Source organism: Puntigrus tetrazona, chromosome 25 (assembly GCF_018831695.1).
Source record: "Puntigrus tetrazona isolate hp1 chromosome 25, ASM1883169v1, whole genome shotgun sequence".
Classification (NCBI taxonomy): Eukaryota; Metazoa; Chordata; class Actinopteri; order Cypriniformes; family Cyprinidae; genus Puntigrus; species Puntigrus tetrazona.
In genome coordinates, this window is record NC_056723.1 from 8,774,270 (window position 1) to 8,799,435 (window position 25,166).

The 25,166-nt window shown below is 36.5% G+C and overlaps 4 protein-coding genes across 6 annotated transcripts in view; 1 reads left to right on the forward strand and 3 right to left on the reverse strand.

Moving 5' to 3' along the window:
- poc1b (POC1 centriolar protein B) overlaps positions 1-8,868 on the reverse strand; it is a 32,024-nt gene extending 23,156 nt beyond the window's left edge. The window contains exons 1-10 of one of the 2 annotated variants that reach the window (XM_043227279.1): positions 8,624-8,868; positions 7,741-7,825; positions 7,494-7,665; positions 7,230-7,409; positions 7,040-7,147; positions 6,854-6,969; positions 6,619-6,752; positions 5,945-6,013; positions 5,717-5,869; positions 5,439-5,516 (exon numbers count right to left, since the gene is read on the reverse strand). In XM_043227279.1, the coding sequence (XP_043083214.1) occupies positions 5,439-5,516; positions 5,717-5,869; positions 5,945-6,013; positions 6,619-6,752; positions 6,854-6,969; positions 7,040-7,147; positions 7,230-7,409; positions 7,494-7,665; positions 7,741-7,825; positions 8,624-8,638 (1,110 nt within the window). In that variant the 5' untranslated portion in view covers positions 8,639-8,868. The remainder of the gene's footprint in view (positions 1-5,438; positions 5,517-5,716; positions 5,870-5,944; positions 6,014-6,618; positions 6,753-6,853; positions 6,970-7,039; positions 7,148-7,229; positions 7,410-7,493; positions 7,666-7,740; positions 7,826-8,623) is intronic. The other variant, XM_043227277.1, reaches the window with a different exon arrangement.
- A 464-nt stretch (positions 8,869-9,332) lies between these two features.
- cep41 (centrosomal protein 41) lies at positions 9,333-14,979 on the forward strand. Of its 2 annotated transcripts, none has more exons than XM_043227170.1 (11): positions 9,333-9,422; positions 9,907-9,970; positions 10,056-10,103; positions 10,846-10,907; positions 11,267-11,333; positions 11,716-11,866; positions 12,158-12,327; positions 12,416-12,483; positions 12,988-13,102; positions 13,259-13,474; positions 13,841-14,979. In XM_043227170.1, exons 1-11 carry the CDS (start codon positions 9,390-9,392, stop codon positions 13,969-13,971), a joined length of 1,125 nt encoding a protein of 374 aa, XP_043083105.1. In that variant the 5' UTR covers positions 9,333-9,389; the 3' UTR covers positions 13,972-14,979. The 2 variants fall into 2 exon arrangements, with proteins under 2 accessions (XP_043083105.1, XP_043083106.1); XM_043227171.1 differs by having other exon boundaries at positions 13,259-13,462.
- A 504-nt stretch (positions 14,980-15,483) lies between these two features.
- cpa1 (carboxypeptidase A1 (pancreatic)) lies at positions 15,484-18,683 on the reverse strand. The gene is made up of 11 exons (XM_043227169.1): positions 18,551-18,683; positions 18,255-18,333; positions 18,022-18,156; positions 17,803-17,901; positions 17,576-17,677; positions 16,672-16,770; positions 16,473-16,583; positions 16,290-16,380; positions 16,002-16,201; positions 15,844-15,928; positions 15,484-15,740 (listed from the first exon to the last, which is right to left on the reverse strand). The coding sequence occupies exons 1-11, from the start codon at positions 18,613-18,615 to the stop codon at positions 15,553-15,555; spliced, it is 1,254 nt and encodes a 417-aa protein (XP_043083104.1). The 5' UTR covers positions 18,616-18,683; the 3' UTR covers positions 15,484-15,552.
- A 1,411-nt stretch (positions 18,684-20,094) lies between these two features.
- Positions 20,095-24,323, reverse strand: LOC122330355 (carboxypeptidase A1-like). Its single transcript, XM_043227293.1, has 11 exons — positions 24,201-24,323; positions 23,455-23,536; positions 23,218-23,352; positions 22,721-22,819; positions 22,473-22,574; positions 21,723-21,821; positions 21,513-21,623; positions 21,319-21,409; positions 20,598-20,797; positions 20,403-20,487; positions 20,095-20,333 (listed from the first exon to the last, which is right to left on the reverse strand). Exons 1-11 carry the CDS (start codon positions 24,296-24,298, stop codon positions 20,146-20,148), a joined length of 1,290 nt encoding a protein of 429 aa, XP_043083228.1. The 5' UTR covers positions 24,299-24,323; the 3' UTR covers positions 20,095-20,145.
- Between the last annotated feature and the right edge of the window lie 843 nt (positions 24,324-25,166).

Sequence of the window (25,166 nt, forward strand, 5' to 3'; positions counted from 1 at the left end):
AAAGTGACAGTAAAACGGAGCATCAAAATAAATCACAAAACTGTGCATGCAGCACCTCTCTATTAAAGCATAGGGTCATGGAGGGATGACCTGTATTTTTAATTGCTACGCTTTTACAGAGGTTCCACAGCTCTGAAGAGGCCATGCTGTAGCTGTGCTGTTAAAAAACATACACAAACAAACACTTTACTGCATAAAAGTGCTCATAAAAGTGTTGTTTTGACAAGTGTATATTTAGCATAATATAAAGGATTGAGTGGGTATTCAAAAGTATTGAGCAGTTAATCTGTTCTTTTATTGCTGTGGGTCAATGCTGCCTTGAAAGTTTTTTATAAACTGTGTGTGTCCCTGTAAAAAAGCTGAAATTTGAATAATAACTGCTTCTAATAGCCTATGCTTTTAAATGTCTGGGAATCTCATAACTGTTATATTTAAATTTGTATACTTTTATTTTTTTAAATAAACAAAACAATAAAATGTTAGTCTATATGATGATGTTTTAACTGAAATTGTATTAAAAAAAGAGCTAAAAAAAGTGTTGTAAAAAATAATCAAATCAAATCAAATCAAAAAATACACTACATTTCAATACTTCTATTCAGCAATAAAAACAGTAAAGAAATGTATAATGATACGACAAATGCCTTACTTAAAATAAATACTGTTCTTTTTTAAGGTTTTCAACAAAATCTTAAAATAACATTGATATCAATAATAAATTTATAAACATTTAAAATAAAAAAATTAATATTTAAACAGAAAAGTATGCGTAAATTCTAATAATATTACTGTTTTACTTTATTTTAAATCAAATTTTAAAAAATTAAGAACATAAACTATTTGAATGATAGGGAAAGCACACAAAATACTGAAAAGTACCACTAATCATCATTTCTATACATCCCAAAATAATTAACAAAATGTAGCATTTTTTAAACTACAACTACAATTTTACAGTTCCGCTGTAAATAATATCTGAATAGAAGACGTGAATGGACAGCACAGTGAGTGAAATGCAGGAGAGCAGTTCACCGTTTGCCTTTGAGGTGTCCCTGTTACCTGCAATAGTACAGGCCCACTATTTTTAGAATCAATGTCAACGGACTGTCAGCGTATTTTAAGCTATGCCCCTCCAGGCCACCATATACCCTTGAGAGACCTCATAGAGAAAGAGAGAGAGAGAGAGGGAAAGAGAGAGAGAGAGAATACGTCAGGTGAGAGAGGAAAAACAGACTCTAAGCCAGATTCTGATAAGGTCCTTTCAACTCTACACTTAATGTTACGGTGCTCCGTTTTGACAGGTACTTAAGATGAGGTCTGGACTGTTTAGAAACCATCTGCTTTAATGGAGGAAGTGAGATCAGCCATTAAGTTAAAGTGCCAGTGTGACTCAATGGATGGAATGGCTCTATTCTTGAACAGGGGTCAGTAGCCTTTGGTGGAGCTTGCAGATAAAACAGATGAATGAGATGAAAGGGATGGACGTAAAACAACATTTAATGGAAAAAAAAGAAAGGAAGAGGGGCAGACGGACACAATGGGCGAGAAACCAGATGAAATATTAAGGCGGACACACTGAGTTCTGGGTGCGCCCTACACTGAATAAGTGATGAACCTGCCCGGGTTCCTGTGTCTTTGATGTGCGAGCGTCTGTTTGTCTGCCGGAGTCCCAGTCTGAGGTCCCCGGGTCAACGCTGGGGATTATGAGCCGGATGAGACTTTTGCATTGACCTTTTCTATTATCTACGCTTTCAGGAGAATCCAGAAAAGGTGTGCAATAACGCCACTGCGCATGCCGCCCACATAACAACAGGAAATTTGCGATAACACGACTGCGGTTGCATAACCATAACACATATTTCCACACTTTACCACCTACATTTCAGCAATGACAAGGTGTGATGTATGTTTCACTGTATAGGTAGAGTAAACAGCTCGAAAACGCACAAACAATGCTTTGGATGCCTCCCGACGCAATGTGATTCAAATCAATGAGCGCTTCCTGCTGACGGCTCATTTTGTGCTTGAGGATGGCAAGTCACTCTCTCTCCGTGTAAGGCTATCTTTCTCAAAGCTCTCCCGGTGGAAAGTGAACCTTCCCCTGGGCCATTCTATCTTTAGCGATTTACTTCCGTCATGTCACGTCTTGTCACCGGAGCCGGTGGCAGGCCTTCAAGCTGGTATCCACACCTCGCGGCCACCCAATCTCCTGCTCTTTACAACACAGGAAGAGGCTCTTTGCCTGCTTCCTGTCTGTCACCCCCACAAGCAACCTTTAGAAACGTAATATCAGACTCTCAAACAAACATGCACACACTGAGTTTCATGTATAATTGAATCATCTATAGAGTATATTAAATAAAATTTTAGGTTTAGGTTTCTTCTCGTTTAGTTGCTTTGTTAGGTTATTTAAATACTTAAAAATTAAAATAATTCTGTATGAAACTAATATGTATTAACATTTAATTTAATAATTTGATTTAATACAATTATTATTTACATAGGCCTACATGTTTTACATTGCAAAACATAATGAACATGTATTTTTGTACATAGTATAACATAAAGTGGGACCTATTTTTATTGCACAAAAATTTGATAATTCATCCTTGTGGAGCTTTAAGGATACTTAAAATGTTACCATACGAAAAGCATCTAAAGAATTACAATTATTTATAATAAAAATGATTAAGTACTCCTTTATTAAATTAATTATTTAGCTAATGATTACAATTATGAAGGTGATGTTTTTTTTAAACCTATACATAAAGTACCGACGGCAACCTCACCAAGTGATACAAAAATAAATATATTGTGATAATAGTGGAACGTTTGTGTGAAGTATGATTAAAAGCAGTGGGCGTGTGATACAAAACATTTTTACGTAACTAACCACCAGACCTAGAAGCTCTTTGATGCACGTTAATACCTGTCTGTGCGGTCCTTTCATTGCTATTCAGATGCCTCTGGAATTTCTCATGTTGCCTATGCATGGCAGACATAATGCATGAGGGAGTCAACAAGGACTAAAATGCTGCAGAGTTTTACCAATTGAAGACCGCATCACTGCACACACACACACACACACACACACACACTCAAACAGAAATGAATCCAGAAAGAGTCAGTCAAGAGGAAGTGATGGCAGGAAGCGTCACACAAAAAGGCGCCATGGGTCATACTTCTCTTTGCCGTCCACTTCCTCCTGTCTCTGCTCCCACGCACGAAAGGCAGGGAAGCAGAATGAGGAAACTCTGCCCTAAGGGACTATGGGATGCTCAGGGCCAGATAATGACAGGGTTTCCCTGTAAATGTGCTTTGACAGGTCCGATTTGGAAGGGCATCGTGGACTGAGCCAGATTTGTTAAATGTGAATGGAAACCGTGAACGTGTGCACTACAGCTAATTTTTACTAGTCATCTTGACTAGTCAGCGAGTTAAGTTACCTCATGTGAATGACCCACGATGTATCATGCCGCTTCAGCAGCCTTTTTTGTTTCTGGCAAGAGGTGGTTCACCCAATACAGCTTGATTCAAAAACAAATGACTATTGTGAGCTGATTCCTTTAATGACTAATTTAAAAAGACGGCTCTAAAACATTTAGAAGCACAATCCTGTGTAACTTACAGCATCAGCAGAGAGCGAATGCCCATCAAATCTCATAACAACTGAAATAACACCCATAACACCATTATACAGAATCAGAAGCTTGTGAATCAGATGCCATTTGCAAAAACATGAATGTGGTTAAAGATGCATAGCAACACTAGCTAAGACTTAGCACAGAACAAGTCACATGATAAACAGCTAGTCAACAAATACCCAGCGAGTCTGAACTAACCGACTAGTCACTGAGTGTGCAGGCGTCCAAGCCCGGACGTTTGTTTTCTCTATGCAGTACAGTGTGTACAGACAAAAGGGACAAATAGAAGAGAGGGAGAGAGCTGAAGTCACTGTGTGGAGGAGTCTATTATTAGTCTATGGCTCCAGCGGCAAAGTGAGGTCACATCAGAGCCCAGCTTTAGGCACGTGTGTGTGTTCGGTGTGTTTTTGCTTTCACGCTCGAGCTATTCTACACAGCCAAAATCAGTGTGCTCAAAAAAAAAAAAAAAAAAAAAAAAAAAAAAAAAAAAAGAGGGGAAGAGAGAGGGCCAGAGAAAGAGACTTCCTGTAAACACGCGAGGCACACACAGCCTGTTGTGCGCCGTCTCGCAGCATTTCCTCAATCCGCTTGTAAAGCAGAAAACGCAGCATTTTGCACGGAAGCATGAGGACATTCCCATAATTCGGATCAGAACAAGGCACGCAGCAAATAAGTAAGGTTTGGAGAGCTGCCGGCCACACAACCACACAAACGGTACTTGTTGGGCTGAATATATTAAACAGTCCAAAATGCTACAGTAATAGTAATCATGTGCCTTATTTGCTGTAATTATACAGTTGGGTTAAAAAATTTGAAGCCACAGGCGCAAATGCTGCATTTGTTTAACTGAAAATATATTTATACTATATATTATTACTTTTTAAATCATTTTATATTATATATTACTAATAGTTTTATAAATTATTATATAATATATATAAAATATCAAATTTAAATAATACTATGCTAAAATATATAGTGTTCATTTTTAATCATGCATTATAGCATCAGAACAGAAATTTTAGTTAAAAAGGTAACATGAATATAATTATTATTTATATTTATAAATTTTATATTATTAAACTACTTACGCTATCAGAATAGCCATTTAAAATGGCATGTACATGTATTTAAAAATCATATGTAATATAAATATATAACATTTTTGACAAATTACAGTATCAGAATAGCAATCTAACAGAAAGTTTATTACATTCATTAATAATTCTATTCAAATGATAGCATTTTTAATGATTTTTGTGTTAAAAATGACACCATCAAAATAACAATTTGATGGAAAACAATTAATACTGACAGAAATGTAATAATTACATTATATACATTATATTTGGTTACAAATTACATATGTTATATATACAAATCAGAACAGTAATTCAAGTAAAAACCAAGTGAAAAATTTATACAAATGTTAGCATTTCTGAACATTTTCTTTTTCTTTTCCTTTTGTGGTTTCATGCCAGATTTTCAACGTGGTCTCCAATTTTTAAACCCCACTGTATTAGAAAGTGAATGAAATTTGCCAGAGAACAGAAGTGTATAGACAAGACAAAACCATAATAAATGTTAAAAATACTGACGACACAAGAAATGATTATCAAAAAACAACAACAAAAAAACAAAAAACAAACACATGACAAAGACTGTCAGTGACTGCAGATACAGCACACCATTTAGTGAGAGCTCAACATTAGCTGGCCTATATCTCCCCCTGGTGCTTGGACTGAAACAGTTTTTCTTACATGAATCATTTCCTGTTAAAAGTTAAGATCTTACCGCTGTGGAGAAAAGAACATGTCCCACTTCAACCACCCGAGGGTCCCCAGACTGAGTATCAGCAACAATGGGATTAATCTAAGGAAATTAGAGTATTGACGTCAGCAAGTGATTATTACAAACATGAATGTAGCGTGCGCGTCATGGAGCTAGCACACTGACTGGAATGTACTGGATTGATCTGCAGCATTGACGCTGTACCGACCCCCGAGGTGAAAATCACTACTGTTTGTGAAACACATGGGTATTGTAGCAGCAGTGCAGCTGTGGTCACTGACCTCTACTGTGCCATTCTGAGCACTGTGTCGGTGAGGTGACCGAGGGTAAATGTCCATCAGGTGTGGAAGGGGATCTGGGGTGACTCGTTTGCTGTGCCTGCTCAACAGATCTCTGTAATTCAGCGAATCGAAGTTGGTCTTCCACATAAGAACCTGAAACCCAGACGATCGCAAGCATTAATTGCATCATTCTGATCGGATAGTAAACAATCATTAGGTCATGATTACCTGAGAATCAGCACCTCCTGATGCAAACAGACCTCCGTCTCGAGAAAAAGCCACAGCCAGCACTGGACCCTGAGAACGGGGGAGAAAGACACTTTAGGGCTTTTCCTATAATGGAGACATGTTTAATACAGGTCTGTAACACAAAACAGAACATAGGAATTGTTCATCAGAAATGAAAACATGCTCACCCTCATATTTTTTTTCACTTTAAAATAACATTTAATTAGTTAATGTTAGTGACTGCATCAATAAATGTACTGAAAACAATGAGCAACACATTTGCAACAGTATTTATTCATCTTTGGTAACGTTAGTTAATAAAAACACAACTGTTCAATGTTAGTTCATGTCAGCTCAAGCTCACTAAGTAACATTGACAGATACTTCAATATTAACTTAATTTATTGATTAACTTCATTTCTTGTCTTTTTTTTTTTTTAGCTTTACCACTTTTTTTTTTTTTTTAGCTTTACCACTGACAATATGAACGGTAACATAAAAAGCAAAAAATAACTGAGTGAATATTACCAAATTCAAGTTCTACTGAAAAAGCAAAATGTTACTTTGAAATGACATGAGGATGATGTCAAAATTCCAAATTGCCATGTTTTGGATTAATTCCTAATTGTTCCAGTTGGGATTCAAATTCTTCACTATTAGCAAGAGAGAGACACCTTGTGGCCGTGAAGGGTGTAAATAAGCCTCCCCTCCAGGAGGTCCAAGATCTTCATTGTACTGTCACTTGAACCACTGATCAGATAATTTCCGGATGGATGGAAGGAAAAGCAGTTAACCCCTGCACTATGAACTGTAAAACAAATGAAAGTTAAATACTTGAAAACAAGACTAATCCTTGACTTCATTAAAAACAAATGACCATGCATGACGTGAAAAACTCTTTTCTACTACCTCTGTAATGTTGTATTAACTTATTCGTACGAATATCCCAGATTTTTAATGTGTTGTCTGCTCCTGATGAGGCAATGCACGTGCCACTAGAATTGAAGTCCACAAATATCGCTGACCTAAACAGACGATTCGAAATATCAGGTAACTTGAAGCCAAAAAACTAAGATTTGATAAAATAAATCTCACCCTCCGTAGTCTGTGAAAATGTTGATGCACTGACGTGAGGATGTATCCCAGAGGCGAACCGTCCTGTCATCGCCACAGGAAGCAACAAGACGACCATCTGGTGAAAACCTGACAGGGACAGACCAAGTGACAGTGAGAGAAATCCCACTTTATGCGACAAGCCGGAAAGGTTGCGCACGTAGTCTCATACCTCGCGCAGCGCACCCAGTTAGTGTGCCGGTTGAGAGAGTAGAGGAATTTCTTCCGTTCCACACCCCACACTTTCACAGACTTGTCATCTGAAGCCGTGACCAGCCTTTGGCCATCGCTGGAGAACTGAACGCTTCGAACGCTCGCCGTATGGGCTTTGAACACAGTCGACTCGCCCTTTCTGCAACACAAATGTAGCGTCAGGCTTTAAGAGACAAATAATAAACTGAAAGTCGAAAAAAGGATTCACACTGTTAAAACTTACATGCTGGGCGTCCACAGTCGAACTGTTTGGTCTCTGGATGAAGATGCAACCAAGGAACCACTCGGGGAAAAATGGACACCTGTAATGATATCCGTGTGACCCACGAATCTGAACGCTCTGGCTTTAGGAGTGAGGTTCCAGATCATAAGGTTCTTGTCAAAGGATCCAGTAGCTGCAAGAGAAGATGCAAGTGGATAAACTGGGATGTTCTCAGACGAGGGGGAAAAAAAGAAGACGAATGGCATACCAAGCTGTTTATTATTGGAGCTGAAGTCAGCACAGGATACAACATCTTTGTGACCTTTAAAATTTCTCTCAAGGGTGGGATCATCCTGAAAAAATATAATTTAGAACAATAAGGTGTAAGGTTTACATTACTTCCAAGTCTGACAGAATTAGAATGTTTCGTTTATTGATTTTTCTTTTATTTGATTATATTTTTTTAGCATAATGTAAGTTAATATACATAAACTTTTACTTTTTAAATATTTCCTATAACAATAAAACATTACAAACACATACAGAGAGAGAGAGAGAGAGAGAGAGAGAGAGAGAGAGAGAGAGAGAGAGAGAGAGAGAGAGAGAGTTGTTTTGACTATATTAAATAATTTATACGATAACTTTCAACAGCTAACAAAATAAAACACCACAAAAAACATGATAACGTAATAAAAAAACATTTTTGAAAACATGAAAAAACGGAATTATCTGTTTGGCAAATAAACTCCTAAATATAAATATATATGACTAGCGTTCATTTAAAAGTTATATATATATATATATATATAATCCGACCTGGACTCAGATACAATCTTATCACGATGTCTAAAAACCGTAGTAATACAATGGTATATTTCCAAACACTCATGGAATTAACGTGGTACATGTCCAAAACACCATAATGGTAGTACCTTGTCTAAAACTACGCTAATTTCATAGCACGTTTTGTTAGTGGTGGATAATTGCCGCATTGTTTTCCTCAATTTCAAATTCGACCGAATATAACCGATACATGTATCCAAACACACAAACATAAACACGAAACTTTCCAGCAGTTTGCACAGAGCTAACCAACGTTAACTAAAACGCCCAAGTCCGCATTTTTAAATGTTTTAAAAGGGTCCTCTTACCATTACAGACGCCATTGTTCCGATAAAACTCAAAAACGTTTCAGAATTTGGTATAGTTTGGTCTTGGATTTAGAAGTAAATAAGTGAAACTCGTTCAAGTTGAGCCACTTCCCATCTGTCAAACAAGCCGCCTTTTGCCCAGACCAAACAAATCACGCTCAGAATCATCGAGTCAGCGCCGTTAGTTTACAGACCGGTGAGAAATTAAGCCAAAGTCCCGTTTGTGTCAAATATTTACATGTATACACCCCTATTTGCACTTTACATTTTAATTTAGACATATAAACATCTACGTTGGTGTAGTCAATCTGAAAGCGCTAATGTGACCCATCCTCCTAAAGCAACAGAAGGCGTGTTGGGATTAAATCTAAAATTTGCAAGCTTGTCTTGCGAAGATTATACTGTCTGTAGGGTCAGAGAGTTGCATATCCCAGCCAAATATCACAACTAAACGGCTTCAGAGATATTACTTGTAAAAAAACCCACTTCGATCTGCAAAAGCGTCTAATAAATAAAAACGGCCAACGGCTCTCTGCCATTGCAGAGTTGTAACCATAGAATAAAACAGAGTTGGAAATGACGCCGTTGCTTAGCAACAACCCAAACGGTAAACTCGTAGAACTCAACTTTGAGATAGTAAGAACGCAGTCATTGATTGGGTCTTCAAAGCAACGGACCAATCCGTGAAGGCGTTGCTCAAAGAGGCGACGCTTTGAGTTTTGATTTTGGAAGCTAACGTTAGCCGCCGAAGCTCAGCTGCTGGAAGATGTCGGTGAAGCGGGGGATTGGCGACTCTGAGGTCAGTGGGTTTATTTTCATGCAAAGTGCAATTTGAGCAACATGTTGTGGTTTGTAGTATTTTAAAAGCTAGCTCAGGAACGTTTGACACGGAGAGCTTCGGTTTAAAGGGAATGTGACACCGGTGTTGCTCCTCCGTTGCCATCACATACATAACGTTACCAGTTTGTTTGTCAATCAACACCACTTTACAGCTGATGCTTCAATGTTATACTCAGTTGTAACAATGCTCATCAATAACCTCTGTCTAACTATTCTATGTAATGGATGTTATGGTTTTTATGAACAATGATGCTCTATTAAATGTTTGTTTGATAGACATCATGTTCTCAGATTGTGATGAGCCACTGCCGGTGTTTAACCAGCGGTTACATTAATCCCCAAATCGAGAGACAAAACGTTAATTATTTCATTTATCACTCATTTTTACAATAATTATCATATTTATGCAATGCATGTATAAGTAAAATGCTTCCTTTCCACAGTATTTAAAGAAGAGGATTCCACAGAATCCAAAATATCAACATGTAAAAACACGACTTGATACAGGTATTCGCTTATTGTGAAATGAAAACTTTGAATGTGCTTTGCGTATATGGTAAAGTAAATGATGATTAACCCAGTGTTTTCTCAGGCTCCAGCCTGTCAAAGTACATGGAGAGACTAGAGGAGGCAAGGAAAAGTAAGTTATATATGAAATAATTATATTATAGCGGATACATGTATTTGATACATAATGGTACATTTGCATAGAAGTAAATGGTGATTTTAACTAACACACCAGGTGACCGCAATGCTTTGTAATTATAAAACAGTATACAATGCATTTTGTGTCATCTTGTGTGAACAGTTACTTAATGACTTGTTTCAGCTATGTTGTTTCCAGATACGCTTGTCCTACTGATATTTACTTACTTGATAAGGAGAGAAAGTCTCCTTTGTCCACATTAGTCATCTTGTTACAGGTTCCTTGTGATTTCTCAAGGATAAGCAATCCTTCCTTCTTTTGGCTACATGAGGAGAGGATGGTGATTGTACTGTAGATTACAGTAATTCCTCTGTTAAGACTGTCTTTAGTGAAACTGAGATACATAACCTCATCCAGCGGTGTCACTCGGCTTCTTACAGTGGGTTTGGTTGTGAGGCTGGACTATGTACTTCTTGCCAGTGATATAAAGAGATGTTGGCAGAGCTGGTCTCAGTTTGCAGCAGCAATTGGCTTGTTAATGTCAAATTTAACTGGCAATAAAATGGAGTTTGATATATTGGGTGTGAGTTTAAATGATTTGTCTTTAAATGAAGATGAAGAGAAAAATGGTAACACTCATGATCCAGGTAAAATGCATCAAAATTGTTGCCAAATTCTGCGCAACTGCTCTGTGTATTTTAAAATGCATGCTTATGTTTTTTTTTTGTTTTTCCAGACTACAGATACAGGAAGGACGAGCTGTTTAAAAGACTGAAAGTGACTACATTTGCACAGCTGGTATGTGAATAATAAATGAAATAGAGGATAATGTTTACTTTTTTTTTCAAAGATTAATTTTCAGCCATTTGTCGCATAATCCTTCAGAAATCAATCAAATGAGCTCATTTGCTGCTCGAGAAACATTTCGTCTCATTATCAGTACTGAAAGAGTTGTGCTGATTAATATTTTTGTGGAAAAGTTTAATTTCCTTCATTTAAAATAATCATATGTAACCTTATAAATGCCTTTTTTTTAAGTTTTTAATTTCTTTTCCAAAAAATTCTTTGACCACACACTTTTGAACAGTGGTGTATTTCAATATATTCCTGAATATACGCTTTTTATTTTTTTTAATGTCTTACATCTTTTTTTCCAGGTAATCCAAGTTGCTTCAGTGTCAGATCAGAATGACAACATTAAAGATGAAATGGCGGGATTAGAAGGTAGATTTTTATTTCTCTTTCATGTTACTCTTTTTGTTTTTTTTGGTTTTTAGTAGTAGTTTTGCATCAGTATTATTACATTTTATTTTAACGGTTTTGTAAACAAACAAGTTTGGGTGAAAGCAATCATTTTGGACAAAGTAGTTTTGTGAGAGAAGTTAAAGTTGTGTGAGCAAATAAAGGTCCTCAGGGGAACAAAAAAAACGTAAAAATTTGCAATTGAACAAACAATATATCTGGGAAATGAAATGTTTTTGAAAACAAAAATATTGTGAGATGGGTGGAGAATTTGCATTTTCCATCACCATGTTGCATTTGCAAATGCATAGAAACTCCCTGACAATCATTTGTGATTGTTTCTATTTTTTGTATATGATTTCAGATGATGTATCAATATTCTCTGCGTCACCGGGCCTCGACCGTCTCTCTGATCAGACGAATGGCTCTCCCCAGCCGACGCTTCTTCCTCCACCGAGCATCAACAACGATGAATCGGGCGACGTCGCATTTTCTCCTAGATCTACACTCCAAAGGTAGCCAAATCGCCTTTGTGTTTGTAACCAGCACATCAGAATATCATTTTATGCATCTAACCGATGCCCCCTCTAACATTTCCTCTATTGTGCACTCACAAGAGCTCTGATTGGCCAGGCTGCTTTCTCATGGCCTCAAGCTCCATTGCGCTTGTTTAGGGGCAGTCAGTGCAATCAGACTCCATCCTCAGAGACCCTGTGAGAGGAAAACAATGAGATCTAGTCTGTAACAGTGAGAACCTCTGACTGTCCTCACTCGGTGTAACTGAGTATCTCTGGGCTCATTCATAGTGTCATCAGTGGCGTGGGAGAAATGGATCTGGACAAGAATGGACAGAAGAGCATCCAGAACTCTCCAGTGTCTACCTCCAGCATCACAGAGTGCCCCTACCCTGACTGCCCGTATCTGTTGCTGGATGTGCGAGACAGAGAACAGTATGACCAGTGCCATATTATCAGTGGTAGGAAACCGTTTTTGCTCAAAGAATAAAAACATTCAAATCATTAATATTAACGTTTTCTGTAACTGTATCTGTTGTTTGCTTACAGCATATAGTTACCCCATTGCGACCTTATCAAGGACAATGAACCCATACACGAAAGAAGTTCTCGATTATGTATCCTTTTGTTCCTGAAATGTGAATTTGAAAATGCTTGTTCTCTATTGAATATTATACCAAATTATTGTATCATATTGCACGTTTGAAACATTAGCACAATAAGTAAATAATATATTTTTAATATGTATTCATTGTACATGTATGATATTTTATATTTTTTAAAATTTTGTAATTTGTATTTATTATTCATTGATTAGAATGAATGATCATATTTTAAATAAAATGTTCATTAATATATAATTGTATGAAGAATAAAAATCTATTAAATAATATATTTGAAGAAATAAATGAATAATTTGATACATGATAAATAAAATATTTATTTTGCATTCATTAATAGATGGGATTGGAACAGTCTCTTGAAACTATAAAAATCAAATGTTGCACAAAGAAATAAATAAATTGGAGTCAGATTGTTATTTGTTTTAACGATTAAAGTCATTTTAATTTCTTGTGCACTCATGCCCATTGCTCGTGTTAAACTCTTTTACAACCGTACAGAAAAACGCATCAGGAAGGATTATAATTTTGTATGATGAAGATGAGAGGATAGCAAGTCAAGCCGCCACGACCATGTGTGAGAGAGGCTTCGAGAATCTCTTCATGTTATCAGGGGGTGAGTCAGAAAAGAGACCAATAGCAAACAAAAGTCCGTCATGAAACATTTTCTGATTAATATATTTATACATTCATGTGGGGTCATCCTGCCTGTATGAGGCTGATGTATTTAATGGCATTTATTCATTAACTTCTCTTTTCCTTTCTCAAAAAGGTTTAAAAGTGGTTGCTCAGAAGTTCCCAGAGGGAATGACAACCGGCTCCGTTCCCATCTCCTGTCTGCCGTCACCCTCAGGACCTGGAGGTCGTAAACGATCGGTTCCACGGCAGATGATACAGCCAGCAGAAAAAAAGTGGCGGTTTACCTCAGAAGACCTCAGCAAAATTCAGCATTACCTAGAGGAAGTCTACATACCCAGTGAGCCCAGCAGTGAGTCATCATTTCAACACTGATCAAACCAGCATATCCAGTTTCACTGCATTATGAGCAATTTATCAATAGATAAAATAACAAAATATCTAAATGCAATTTTTGTAAAATAATTTAATAGGAACATGTTTCATTTCATTCTTTAAATCACACTTATATGCTATGTAATATGTTACATTTAATGTTCATAAGGGGACAGTAATATTCAGAAAAATTATTGCAGTTTAAATTTGAATGTATTTAAAAAAACAACAACAACAAATTGTATGTGATTGCTAAGCTGAATTTAAAGCAGCACTTCAGAAATCATTCTAATATACAGATTTTCTGCCATAATTATTATTTGCCGTTTGCTGTTCATTTAAGGTCGTCTCAGCAGCAGAATGTCCACTAGCAGCGCACGCTCCAAAGCATCTACAGTCCGGAGCAGTCAGCAAGGCTCGTCCACAGCAGGATCAGAAAGTGCTCGTTCACGGAGTAGTCGACCTTGGAAATAACCCTCAGTTTCACCTTCATCGTTGTCATCTTCTCTCTAATGCAAATAAAGCATTTGTATTTTGCTTTTGCAGGATTCCTGTGAACATGGACACCAAAAACTACTGTTTTTTTTTTTTTTTTTTTCCACTCTTATTATGCCACATGCACATTCTCAGAACTGCACATTTCTTGGTTCTGGTAGTACACACCTACCGCACTGTTTTATTGTTATTTCAGTTTATTTACTTATCTTTGCACTGCAGACTCCAAATCCAAACTGTGTGTTTAAGATCTAAATCTGTTTCTGATTTGCCACTGTTAACCTTTTTGGCATCATTAGTCATTAACGCTATAATGATGGTGCAAGAAGTCTAGGGTTTGACATCTGATCCCTTTTAATGCATATGCAGGTTCTTCTCTATATTATGTAAGTAACAAGCAGGTCTTAATGGAAGGACTCCACTTCTTGGTGGTCATCGTTTTTTGCTTTAACTGTGCTATGACATGATCTGCTCATCGAGTATTCTGTAGGTTTACATGCTTAGTAGGCGCAGTATGTACGCTGCAGTGCTTTAGAAATATTTTAGATGTGCTGATCTTGCCTTAAAGCTAGAGCTTCTGTTTGTTCAGTGCATTTATTTTAACTGTCAATGCTTTCCGAGCCAGTGTGGAATTTTACTTCATAATCGGCATCTACTGAACAGTGATTTAAAAGTTATGAATTGTAGGTGCTATTGCGGGCATTAATGAAGATGATGTTTCTGTGTGAAACTTTGCTTTGTCTGTTGCAAGAGCCTGATGAAGGAACTTAAAGTGCGGTTTTTGCTGTCATTGTAATTTGAAGTGGTAGAAAATGCTTTGTTTGGCCTTTGTCGTCCACATTTTCGTGCATATTGACTGAAATCAGTCACAATCGTAGACTTTGTTTTATTGACCAATTAAGTAATTTAATTTAATCTATTCAATGAAAACTACCTGGTTTGTTACTTTGTATTGAAGACAGAATAAAGTAAATTTTATATTGTAGACTCAAGTGATACTTACGTGTGATTTTGTAAGAATAGCCTATTTGTCTACTATGTACAGAGCAACATAATTTTTTGACAAAAATGAAAATTTTTCATCAAAACTTGTCATAAAATTTTGAAATCAATTACAAAAAGGTAAATTGGTCTAATTTTTATCCGAAGAGTAAGCTTTTCTTTTGGGTAACTGTAGATCAAACTTATAATTGCGACTCTTTGGAATACTGTGTCATGTTAAGCCAAATTTCATATTCATCCTGTGATGTGAAAATAGCTGCAGTGTACTCTAAAATTACTTTAATGGTAGTTTGATGTTGCTTTAGCCTTATATTTTGCACGTTGTATGGTAATATTTTTAGCAGAAACTAAGAGAAATGCAGGTAAGAAAAAAAAACTCGGCCTACTAATTTATTGGAGGCAATTTACTAAGCTGTATAGTTTACAATCAGACAGTTATGGCTTTTTTGCCATATTGACCTGCTCACCGTACATTAACCTACACTTGTGCAACATTGACATCAAAGTCTTTTATTAGTGCTCTTTTATGAAATGTGGCTCAGAAGCATTATTCTATGTTTAATATGGATTATTTTTAGTGTGCTCCATGATGGCCATCAGGGCCAGCCAGGTCTCCTCTGCAGTGGGGACAATTTGATCGGCAGGCAGAAGGAAACCATAGCGGCCGGTGTCTCTCAGCTCAAAGGTGTAGGAGTACTTGATGCCCTGGTCATAGGTCCAGTCAATAGTAATTCCATCAGCTTGGTCTGAGAGCAGAGAGATAGTAATTAAATTACCATAAATAATAATCATTCTGATGCACACTGTAACATTGACAAAATGCTTTAGGCTAATTGTTAATGTACTTACAGATGGTAGTAATAACACTGCCATATGTGTAGGCAGTGTTATATAAAGACTGGAGTTCAGAGACGGCCTTTCTGGCGAGTTCATGCTGAAAAGACAATAAAGAATTATTATATTTGATCTTTGTTAACAGTATCCAGAGCATGTTTCCACAAGCATACCAGTTCAGCTTGGTCCTTTGCTGAAGTTCTTGTGTAGCCGTATGGATAGAGGAGCATCTGGGAGTAGCTGTGGATGGACAAAAAGGCTTTAAGTTTGCCGTGAGATTTCACAAAATCCACAATGGCTTTGACCTCGGGCTCAGAATGAACGCTGGGACCATGATAGGTCTGAGAACATGGGTTGCTGCTGGCACCAGGCCCTGTAGATAAAAAAAAGATTAAGTATCATTAAGATGTACAGTATGAATACATCAGATCCCCAGCATCCCAAACAAAGCTTCCTCTCACCTCCAAAGCCAACTTCCCAGTTCCTGTTGGGGTCAACGCCAACACAGCTGGAGCCGGGGTTTGGCTTTCTGGTTTTACGCCACATGCGGTCCTTAACCAACCAAAAAATTTCATTACAATAAAAGAGGGCCAATTTAATTACAATTAATATTAGCTTTCGAGCCTTCCAGGCACTGGACCTACATTGCTGTGAGTGTATGCGAAACCATCAGGATTGGCAATGATCTCCAGGAAGATATCATAGTTGTTAAGTATGTCAGTGAGGACGGGGTCACGCCCGTAGTCGGTCACAATCTATGCAATAGAAAACACAAGTGGGAAAGTTGTTGACCGGTAGTTTTGTAGTAGATTGGGTAGATTGTGTTTCATAATTTCAGTTGACCTTTTTCGCAGACCAGATTGCACTGGCCGTGGTAATCCATTCTCTGGAGTGGATGCCAGTGTCGATCCAGATACCTGGACGGTTAGCTCCAGTGCTGAACTGAATGACAGAATATTAGTTATATTGGTACAATGGAAATATTAATTTATTCTGATCTTTAAAGTGCATACACTCTTCATTGTATGGTCATAGAGAACTTTTTAATGATGGATGTATGCACTTTATTGGACTCTCAACAGCTGTTTACTGCCATTATAAAGCTTGGAGGATTCAGAACATTTAGGATGGCTTAAGGGTGAATAAATCATGGGGTAAATTTTTTGAATAAACTATCTTTTTAATTGATTAGAAAGGTGGCATAATTGTAATAGTTAAAGGTAAAATATTCAGCCACTGTAATGATAGAGCTAAGAAGTGCTAGGGCAGTTTTTAATATAACTCCTATTGGATTCACCTGAAAAAGAAAAGGCATATACATCTAGAATGGTTTGAATGCACTTATAAACCCTATAATGGCCAAAAATAAAAATTATTTTCTAATAGTAAAAAGCATGCTTAAAAGAACACATTTTCCAATTCTCCTAGAGTTTTTTTTCATCCATACAGCCAATCTTTGGGTCTGACAGTAGCACTTTTAGCTGTAGCTTATCATAGATCATTGAATTTGAAATCTCAAAAATGACCAAAGAGTTAATTTTCCTGTTAAAAGCTTGACTCTTCTGTAGTTACATTGTGCACTAAGACCGACTGGAGAACTGGAGAACTGGAGAACGGATGAATGAATGGCTGAAAACAATAATACTCAACTGTTTAACTTTAGGGGAGTGTGATAATGAGCCTAAAAAGTGAAGTGTTCCTTTAAAGAATACCATAAAACTATTATTCATCATGAGTCGTGACCTACCTTCAGGACATCCAGGGAGCGGCCCTCATAGCTCTTACCAATCTCAAATTTGCTGACCAGATTACTGTTCTCTGCCACAAGCATGTCCATGAAAGAGTTAATCTGAGAGAAACACGGGGCAGAGTGGTTTGTAGGCTGTGTACGGTTATAAACAACATGCTGAACTTCAGCCAGAAACACATTTGATCCAAACAATTTTAAAGCACAGTAAAACATAGTTTATTTACAGAGTTCAGATCATGGTAGTTGGTGTAGACGAAATCATCGGTACTTCTTGGAAGCGAACGATATTTCACCATCTCACGTTCCTCGGCATCCACCACATCCTTATGGTACAGAAAGCCAACAAATAAATATTTTCAGCTTAACATTTTGTAATTATTCTTGGTGAATATTTATCTAGTGTGTTTTTTGTCCCCCAAACACAGTTTTTTATATAGTCCCACCTGAAGATTGTCGATCATGACACGATACTGGATCTGATTGTATCCCAGGAACGCTCTGACTGCCTGTAGGCTGTGAAACGGGACGTGAACATCCACGGGCAGAGACGCATGAGACGGCAGCATCCAGTAGTCCAGCTGAACACAGAGCAAAATGTAAGGTATATTTTATATTATAGTATAATCCCAACAATTTTGAAACACAGATGATCTGAAACATGATCAATGGGTTTTACTCCGAGTGTCTCCTCGGGGAGTTCCTTCAGAAGAGCGATCTGCTCTGCATTTTTCGCAGTGATCCGAAGAACCTGGTCTCTGTAGAGACGTTAATACATAGTTACAATATTCTAAACATTCATGAGGCCTGTTTTCCAAATGTTAATCTAAAATGTATGTTTTAGATATCAAAAACAATAATAGCCAGATTAAGAAATACTTTTTTTGTCAGCTGTAAGTATATCACATGACGTGTGTAACTATTCCAACACGTGTTTTTATGTGAAAGTGAGCGACATAAGGTTTGTGAACTCACCCCTCAAAAGTCACTTTGCCAAACACGGCCACAAAAAGAGCGGTTAGAACCAGTAACCCCTTCATCTTGCTGCTTGAAGTAGAGTTTTTCACAGTTAGCTACCGCCTTTATATAGTAACATGGTGATTATGACTAGCAGGTCATGGGTCGGACAAACCTGCTGCTTTGGTTCTCATAACCTTATAAAACACTGATGACGGAATTTAAGGGTTGAGAACATTGCATCTGTTCGCTCGCCTGTTACTTAATATAGCCACTCAGGGTTTATTGAGAAGAAAACAAGTTACTGTACCTACGGTATTTAAAGTCCTCGTATCATAATTCTGTCAAATGAAGAGCTAAACTGTAAATTCAGTCCACAGTCACTATAGCTCACATTTTCTATCTAATCTTTTGTGCAAACATATGCATTTGATTTTGATGATGTTTTCACTATAGTGAACTGATAAACTGTAATAAATAATCTAGTAATAATCTAATAATACTCCCTAAAACGTAATGCTGTATTATGTTATTATTAAGTTATTAAGTTATTTATTTAAATACTTTTTTTTATCAATTTTCCCTGAATTTCACATACTTTGTTATAATTAATTGCTTATCATCTTTCACAGTGTAGTTAAATACTCCACCCATATTTTCTCTGTAGCAACATATTCGTGAATCTGATCTTTCAGATCTTTTAAAAGCTCAGTGTTTTGTTTTTTTTTATAATTATTACATAGCACTAGTTTTTCTAATGTTAAAGAATATTGTTCATTATATAATAAAAGTACACATTATATAATGATAAGTTGGCCAATGGGTGTCAGACGTGTCGGTGATGACACAATGTTATGTACAGAGTACAGTTATTTCTACCAATGTATAGCATTATAATTATGCAATATAAATACATTATTTGTACCAGTGAGGATGTTTTGAGCTCTTTCACTTCAAAACAATAATGGTATTTGATAAACCATGCGTTGGTAATTATTTGAATAATATGTCTAATAATTTAAATATTCAAAATTATATACCTTGTATCTAAATAAATAAAAAAATAAAACGCTAAATTAAATAGTTAAAATCATTCAATGAATTAATAGGTATTTGCTGACATTTGTTATTTAATCGTTGGTGTTTTAAAGATGAGTGTTAGACAGGGGTATTATAAAATGTTAATGACGTTTGTCATTTTTTTTTTAGATTAACTTAATGCAATAAAATAACTATAACCAAAATAAATCATAAAACTTTAAATAAAAAAACAATAAAAGCAGAAAATAATAACACAAAATCTAATTCAGAATTTAAATAAATAAATTCATAACTAATCCATAAAAGTATCTCTATAATGCTAATAACACTGCTGATGGATAATGGTAAATGTAATCTAATCGTGAGAAAAGAAGAAATGAGAATGAGTAATATCAACACATACTGATCATTTTATAAAATCTCTAATAACCACCAATACTTCATGGTACAGATAATTCAGTCAGGGTTGAATAATATATTTTTTGTAATGTATATTAAATCAACTTTCATAAAACGGTAAATGTTTTTGTTGCTTTTTATTTACACTCTTTCATTCATCACAGAAGCATTGTTTAATATGGATTATTCCTGGTGTGCTCCATGATGGCCATCAGGGCCAGCCAGGTCTCCTCTGCAGTGGGGACGATCTGATTGGCAGGCAGGAGGAAACCATAGCGGCCGGTGTCTCTCAGCTCAAAGGTGTAGGAGTACTTGATGCCCTGGTTGTAGGTCCAGTCAATAGTGCCTCCACTAGCTTGATCTGCGCACAGAGAGATTGTTAGAGGAGTGCAAAACTGATATGAACCGAAATGAATCTTCTCAAACTTACAGATGGTAGTAATGATGCTTCCATATGTGTAGCGGGTGTTATACAGTGACTGCAGGGCAGAGACAGCCTTCCTGGCGAGCTCGTGCTGAAGGGACAATACAGCATTTGATTTCATTGATGCTACATATATCTAGAATAGTGTGTTTCCAGATCTATCATGTTAACAGTATCCAGAGCATGTTTCCACAAGCATACCAGTTCAGCTTGGTCCTTTGCAGGAGTTCTTGTGTATCCGTATGGATAGAGGAGCATCTGGGAGTAGCTGTGGATGGACACAAAGGCCTTGAGTTTGCCGTGAGATTTCACAAAGTCCACAATGGCCTTGACCTCGGGCTCAGAATGAGCGCTGGGTCCGCGGTACGTCTCAGTGCAGGGGTTGCTGCTGGAACCAGCACCTGAGGTTGGAAACCAGAAAAACAAGAAAGTGTTATATACTACTGGAATCTTCAAAGCCATTTACAGTAAGTCCATAACCATCATAGTGATGTATTGGAGTGCAACAGTAATCAAAAATAGCAAAATTATCATACTTGACAATTTTTGACAAAATGGCTGTCTACTACGAAAGCCTTTTTCTGCCATGAAATTTTAAAAAAATCTTTAAAAAGGATTGTTCATTATATCACAATTCAAACTTTGCTTCTCACAATCCTGAGTTTACATCTCACAATTTAAAAATGAATTCAGATTTTTTTTATGATTATGTTTTAGGCTAAATTTAGGCTAATATTTATGTTTATGAAAGAACTGTTAAATGACTGAAGCTAACATCCTTTGTTCCAATAACTCTTATAGTATTAAATTTCATAAATTTCAATTTTATGTTACAGTTTTTATCATGCAACGTGTAATCCGTAATGTATAATGTAAGAAATCTGCAGCTCTAAGTATAACTGCAATGATAAAAACATCTCACCTCCAAAGCCAGCGTCCCAGTTCCTGTTGGGGTCAACTCCAACACAGCTAGAGCCAGAGTTTGGCTTTCTAGTTTTACGCCACATACGGTCCTTAACCAAACAGATTTGCATATAAAAAACAGTTCAGAAAATGCAGTTGTTCTGAAATAAATGTGCATGCGATGTCTTCCAGGCATCAGGCTTTAAATCTCACTCTGCTGTGGGTGTATGCGAAACCATCAGGGTTGGTGACGATCTCCAAGAAGATATCGTAGTTGTTAAGGATGTCGGTGAGGATGGGGTCACGTCCGTAGTCGGTCACGATCTGCATGCAACAGAACACATGATGGGTATATGTGCTTTAGTCTAATCCGGTTCAAATTTGTTTTTGTAGCATGTTGTGTTTGCCAATTAAAAACTTTACCTTCTTGGCAAACCAGATTCCGCTGGCCTGGGTGACCCATTCTCTGGAGTGGATGCCAGTGTCAATCCAGATACCAGGACGGTTCGCTCCAGTGCTGAACTGAGTGAGAAGACATGATAAAACAATGATAATATCGATTATATCCATATGAATTGTGATATATACTGTAGGTCTATAGGTATACAGTGGAATCCAAAAGACCACACTGAAAGACTTTAAATTGAATTTGATCTGTTAAAATAATATTATTACATCCGTCATTTTTAAATCTGAAAATGCATTGATTAGAAGCTGACACAGAGGAGTGACCTCATATTGTAGAGGTATATTCCTTAGAGAAAGTGGACCAACTTGTCATTTATTAATGAGTTATTAATGAAAATTAATGTTAATTTTCCATTTAGATTTTTCAGTCAGATTGTTAATAGAATTGCTCAATCATAATATAGTTAACATAATTAGTAGGACCAAAATGTGAAACATTTCTGTAGCTGCAATAAAAGTATGCGCATTTATCATTACTTATCATGGCCATTGTTGCCAAGTCAGTAAAATGGACTACTTTAACACTGTTGCTGCAGGTTGTTTTTCATGTCCATGGTTTTAAATGGTTTTATGATGGTTTATGATGTTGCTAAAAAGAACATTATTTTGTGTATTTGGTGTAATGCGACGTGTTTCTCTCGATTAGGGCTAGTTTTGATTAGCAATTGGGAAGGTGAATATCTGGCAACCCTGATCATGACTTACCTTCAGGACATTCAAGGGGCGGTTCTCGTAGCTCAGACCAATCACAATTTTGCTGACCATATTGCTGTTCTCCGCCACAAGCATGTCCATGAAAGAGTTAATCTAAGAGAAACGTGGTGATCAAATGACTATTTGTATTTTCTGTGTAGAAATTGTTTAAAATGGTACAATTCTGAACAACACGAAACCTTTAAACATAGTCACATCCAACAAATCCGTCTTATAATTAAAGCTGTGCAGGAACTTACGGAGTTCAGATCATGGTAGTTGGTGTAGACAAAGTCATCGGTACTTCTTGGAAAGGAACGATATTTCACCATCTCACGTTCCTCGTCATCCAGCAGATCCTTATAGAGAGAAAAAAAGTAATAAAAAAATTAACTTTACATTTTGTGATTACCCAAATTATATATTTATTATGATTCAAGATTCATTGTTGTGTAGCCCAAGGTTTCCCAATCCTGAGTTGATGGAAAGATGTTAGAAATACTTTAAAACAAAAAGGTTTCATAATATTTTATTTGTTTATCTGCATATCATGCAACCATTAATCAACACCAGAGAACCTCAGCTGTTGAAATATTGACCTAAAATCCCGCAGGGCACTCTAACGTAATATTTTAGATCGAATGGGCTCAGATTGACTAAAAAGTTTCCTGGTGTATGCAAAGAATGTGCGTCATATGATGATTCTCTCCATGCTATTATAATCATAGCAGTCAAAAAATCTAATTAATAGTCGCACCTGGACATCCATAATCATGACACGATACTGGATCTGATTGTATCCCAGGAATGCTCTGACTGCCTGTAGGCTGTGAAACGGGACGTGAACATCCACGGGAAAGGACTCATCAACAGGCTCCCTCCAGAAGTCCAGCTGAACACAGAAGGAAACAAGTAAACCAGTTCACGAAGTACAACGTTTATATGCCAAATGCATATGAAAAACATAAATCTCTGGTTTTGATGTGAAACTTACCCCGAGGTGTTCCTGTTCAGAAAGCTCCTTCAGGAGAAAGATCTGTGCCTCATCTTTTGCAGTGATGCGAAGAACCTGGTCCCTGTAGAGACATCAAAACATACATAAACACTTTTTAAGATATGTGGCTTCATTTAAATTTTCATTTAAGACTCAATTGATCCACAGTTGATTCTCAACTGATTCACCTCTCAAAAGTCTTTTTGGCAAAACAGGCCACAAACAGAGCAGTTAAAAATATTATTCCTTTCATGATATTATAAAGTAAAGCTACTGGCACTGAAAATCACACTTTATATTTTGTCGCTGTAGCTATGATCATGATGACCCTCTTCCTGAACACTCAGTCCTGAGTAAACCACAGCTTCCTCTCTCAAACTCAATGTAAAATGCTGCACTACTTTTATCTTTTGTGAATTTTGATATATATTAATATATACTATGTATGAAGAGTTTGTTTGCAAAAACAGATAGCGTCTTTTTTTTTTACATTTTTAATAATCATGTTTTTTATTATGCTGTAATTTTTTTACTGTGTTTTATTGTGTGAGGAGTGTTTTTGGTATTTTTTTAATCTATTAAAACAACAACAACAACAACTACAGTTTGACTGGAATGCACAATGAAAAACCAAGATTTTTTTTAAAAAAGGTTAAAAACAGTGTTAACTGTTTTACAAATAAACTCTTCATATTGTTTTTTTCTCATTTAACTTAGGATACCGTAAACAAGATTTTGGAGCTCACCCCTCAAAGGTCTTTTTGCCAAACACGGCCACAAACAGAGCAGTCAGCACCAGTAGCCCCTTCATCTTGCTTGAGTAGAACTTTCTAGCTATAGTCATCCTTTATATACTGCCCTGGTGGCCGTGACCTTGTATTTGAGGTAGTAACGGGTTGGCAAGCCTGCTGCTGTGCTTCCCACAACATTATGCTGAAGTTTGACAAATGAGAGCAATGCAGCATACGGTGTATTGACTAGTAAACGTAATCAATAGCGCCTTTACTGCTTTGACCTGAGATAGATAGCTAAAGATAAGGTAAAAACAAGACAAATTAACAATAGGGTCCTACTGTACAGACCATGTTGGAGAAAATTACAGGTGAATTTGTTAGTCAATTATAAAAATAAACATATTAAAGTTGTACATTCTTCCAGTTTTGTGATAACATGCAGCGATCAGTTATTAGTCTGGTGAATAAACAGCATCTGACCAATGGATTTACAAATATAATTTCGGGTTTAAGTGTTTCAACATTGCATTAAATATGAACATATTAGTCACATGTATTACTTTAGAAGGCGTTTGTCTTTTAAAATGCACAAATTCACATAAATCGGCAACTCTTTTATCATCTGACCCTCTTTCACCTAATACGTTTTTATTTGAATTGCCCCTGAGATAAACATTTTGATAATGAAGCATGACTTTTGCATGTTCGTTGTTCTCTGATGTTGGTCACATGCAGGTAAACAAGTCAAACGTATCCTTTTTTCAGAAAGTATTTTATTGTAACATTACTTTGATTTATTAGCTTTTCTTTGAGCTCATTAACCCCCTGGATTTCACAACCCAGTTTCAGAAACCTTGAAATAATATAATGTTTAATTATTCTGTATGATAGCAAATTGTACTTTTTAAAATATTCATACATTACAAAATTATCCCGCTTAAATCAATGTGAACGACAAAAGTAATCAGAGTAATCTGA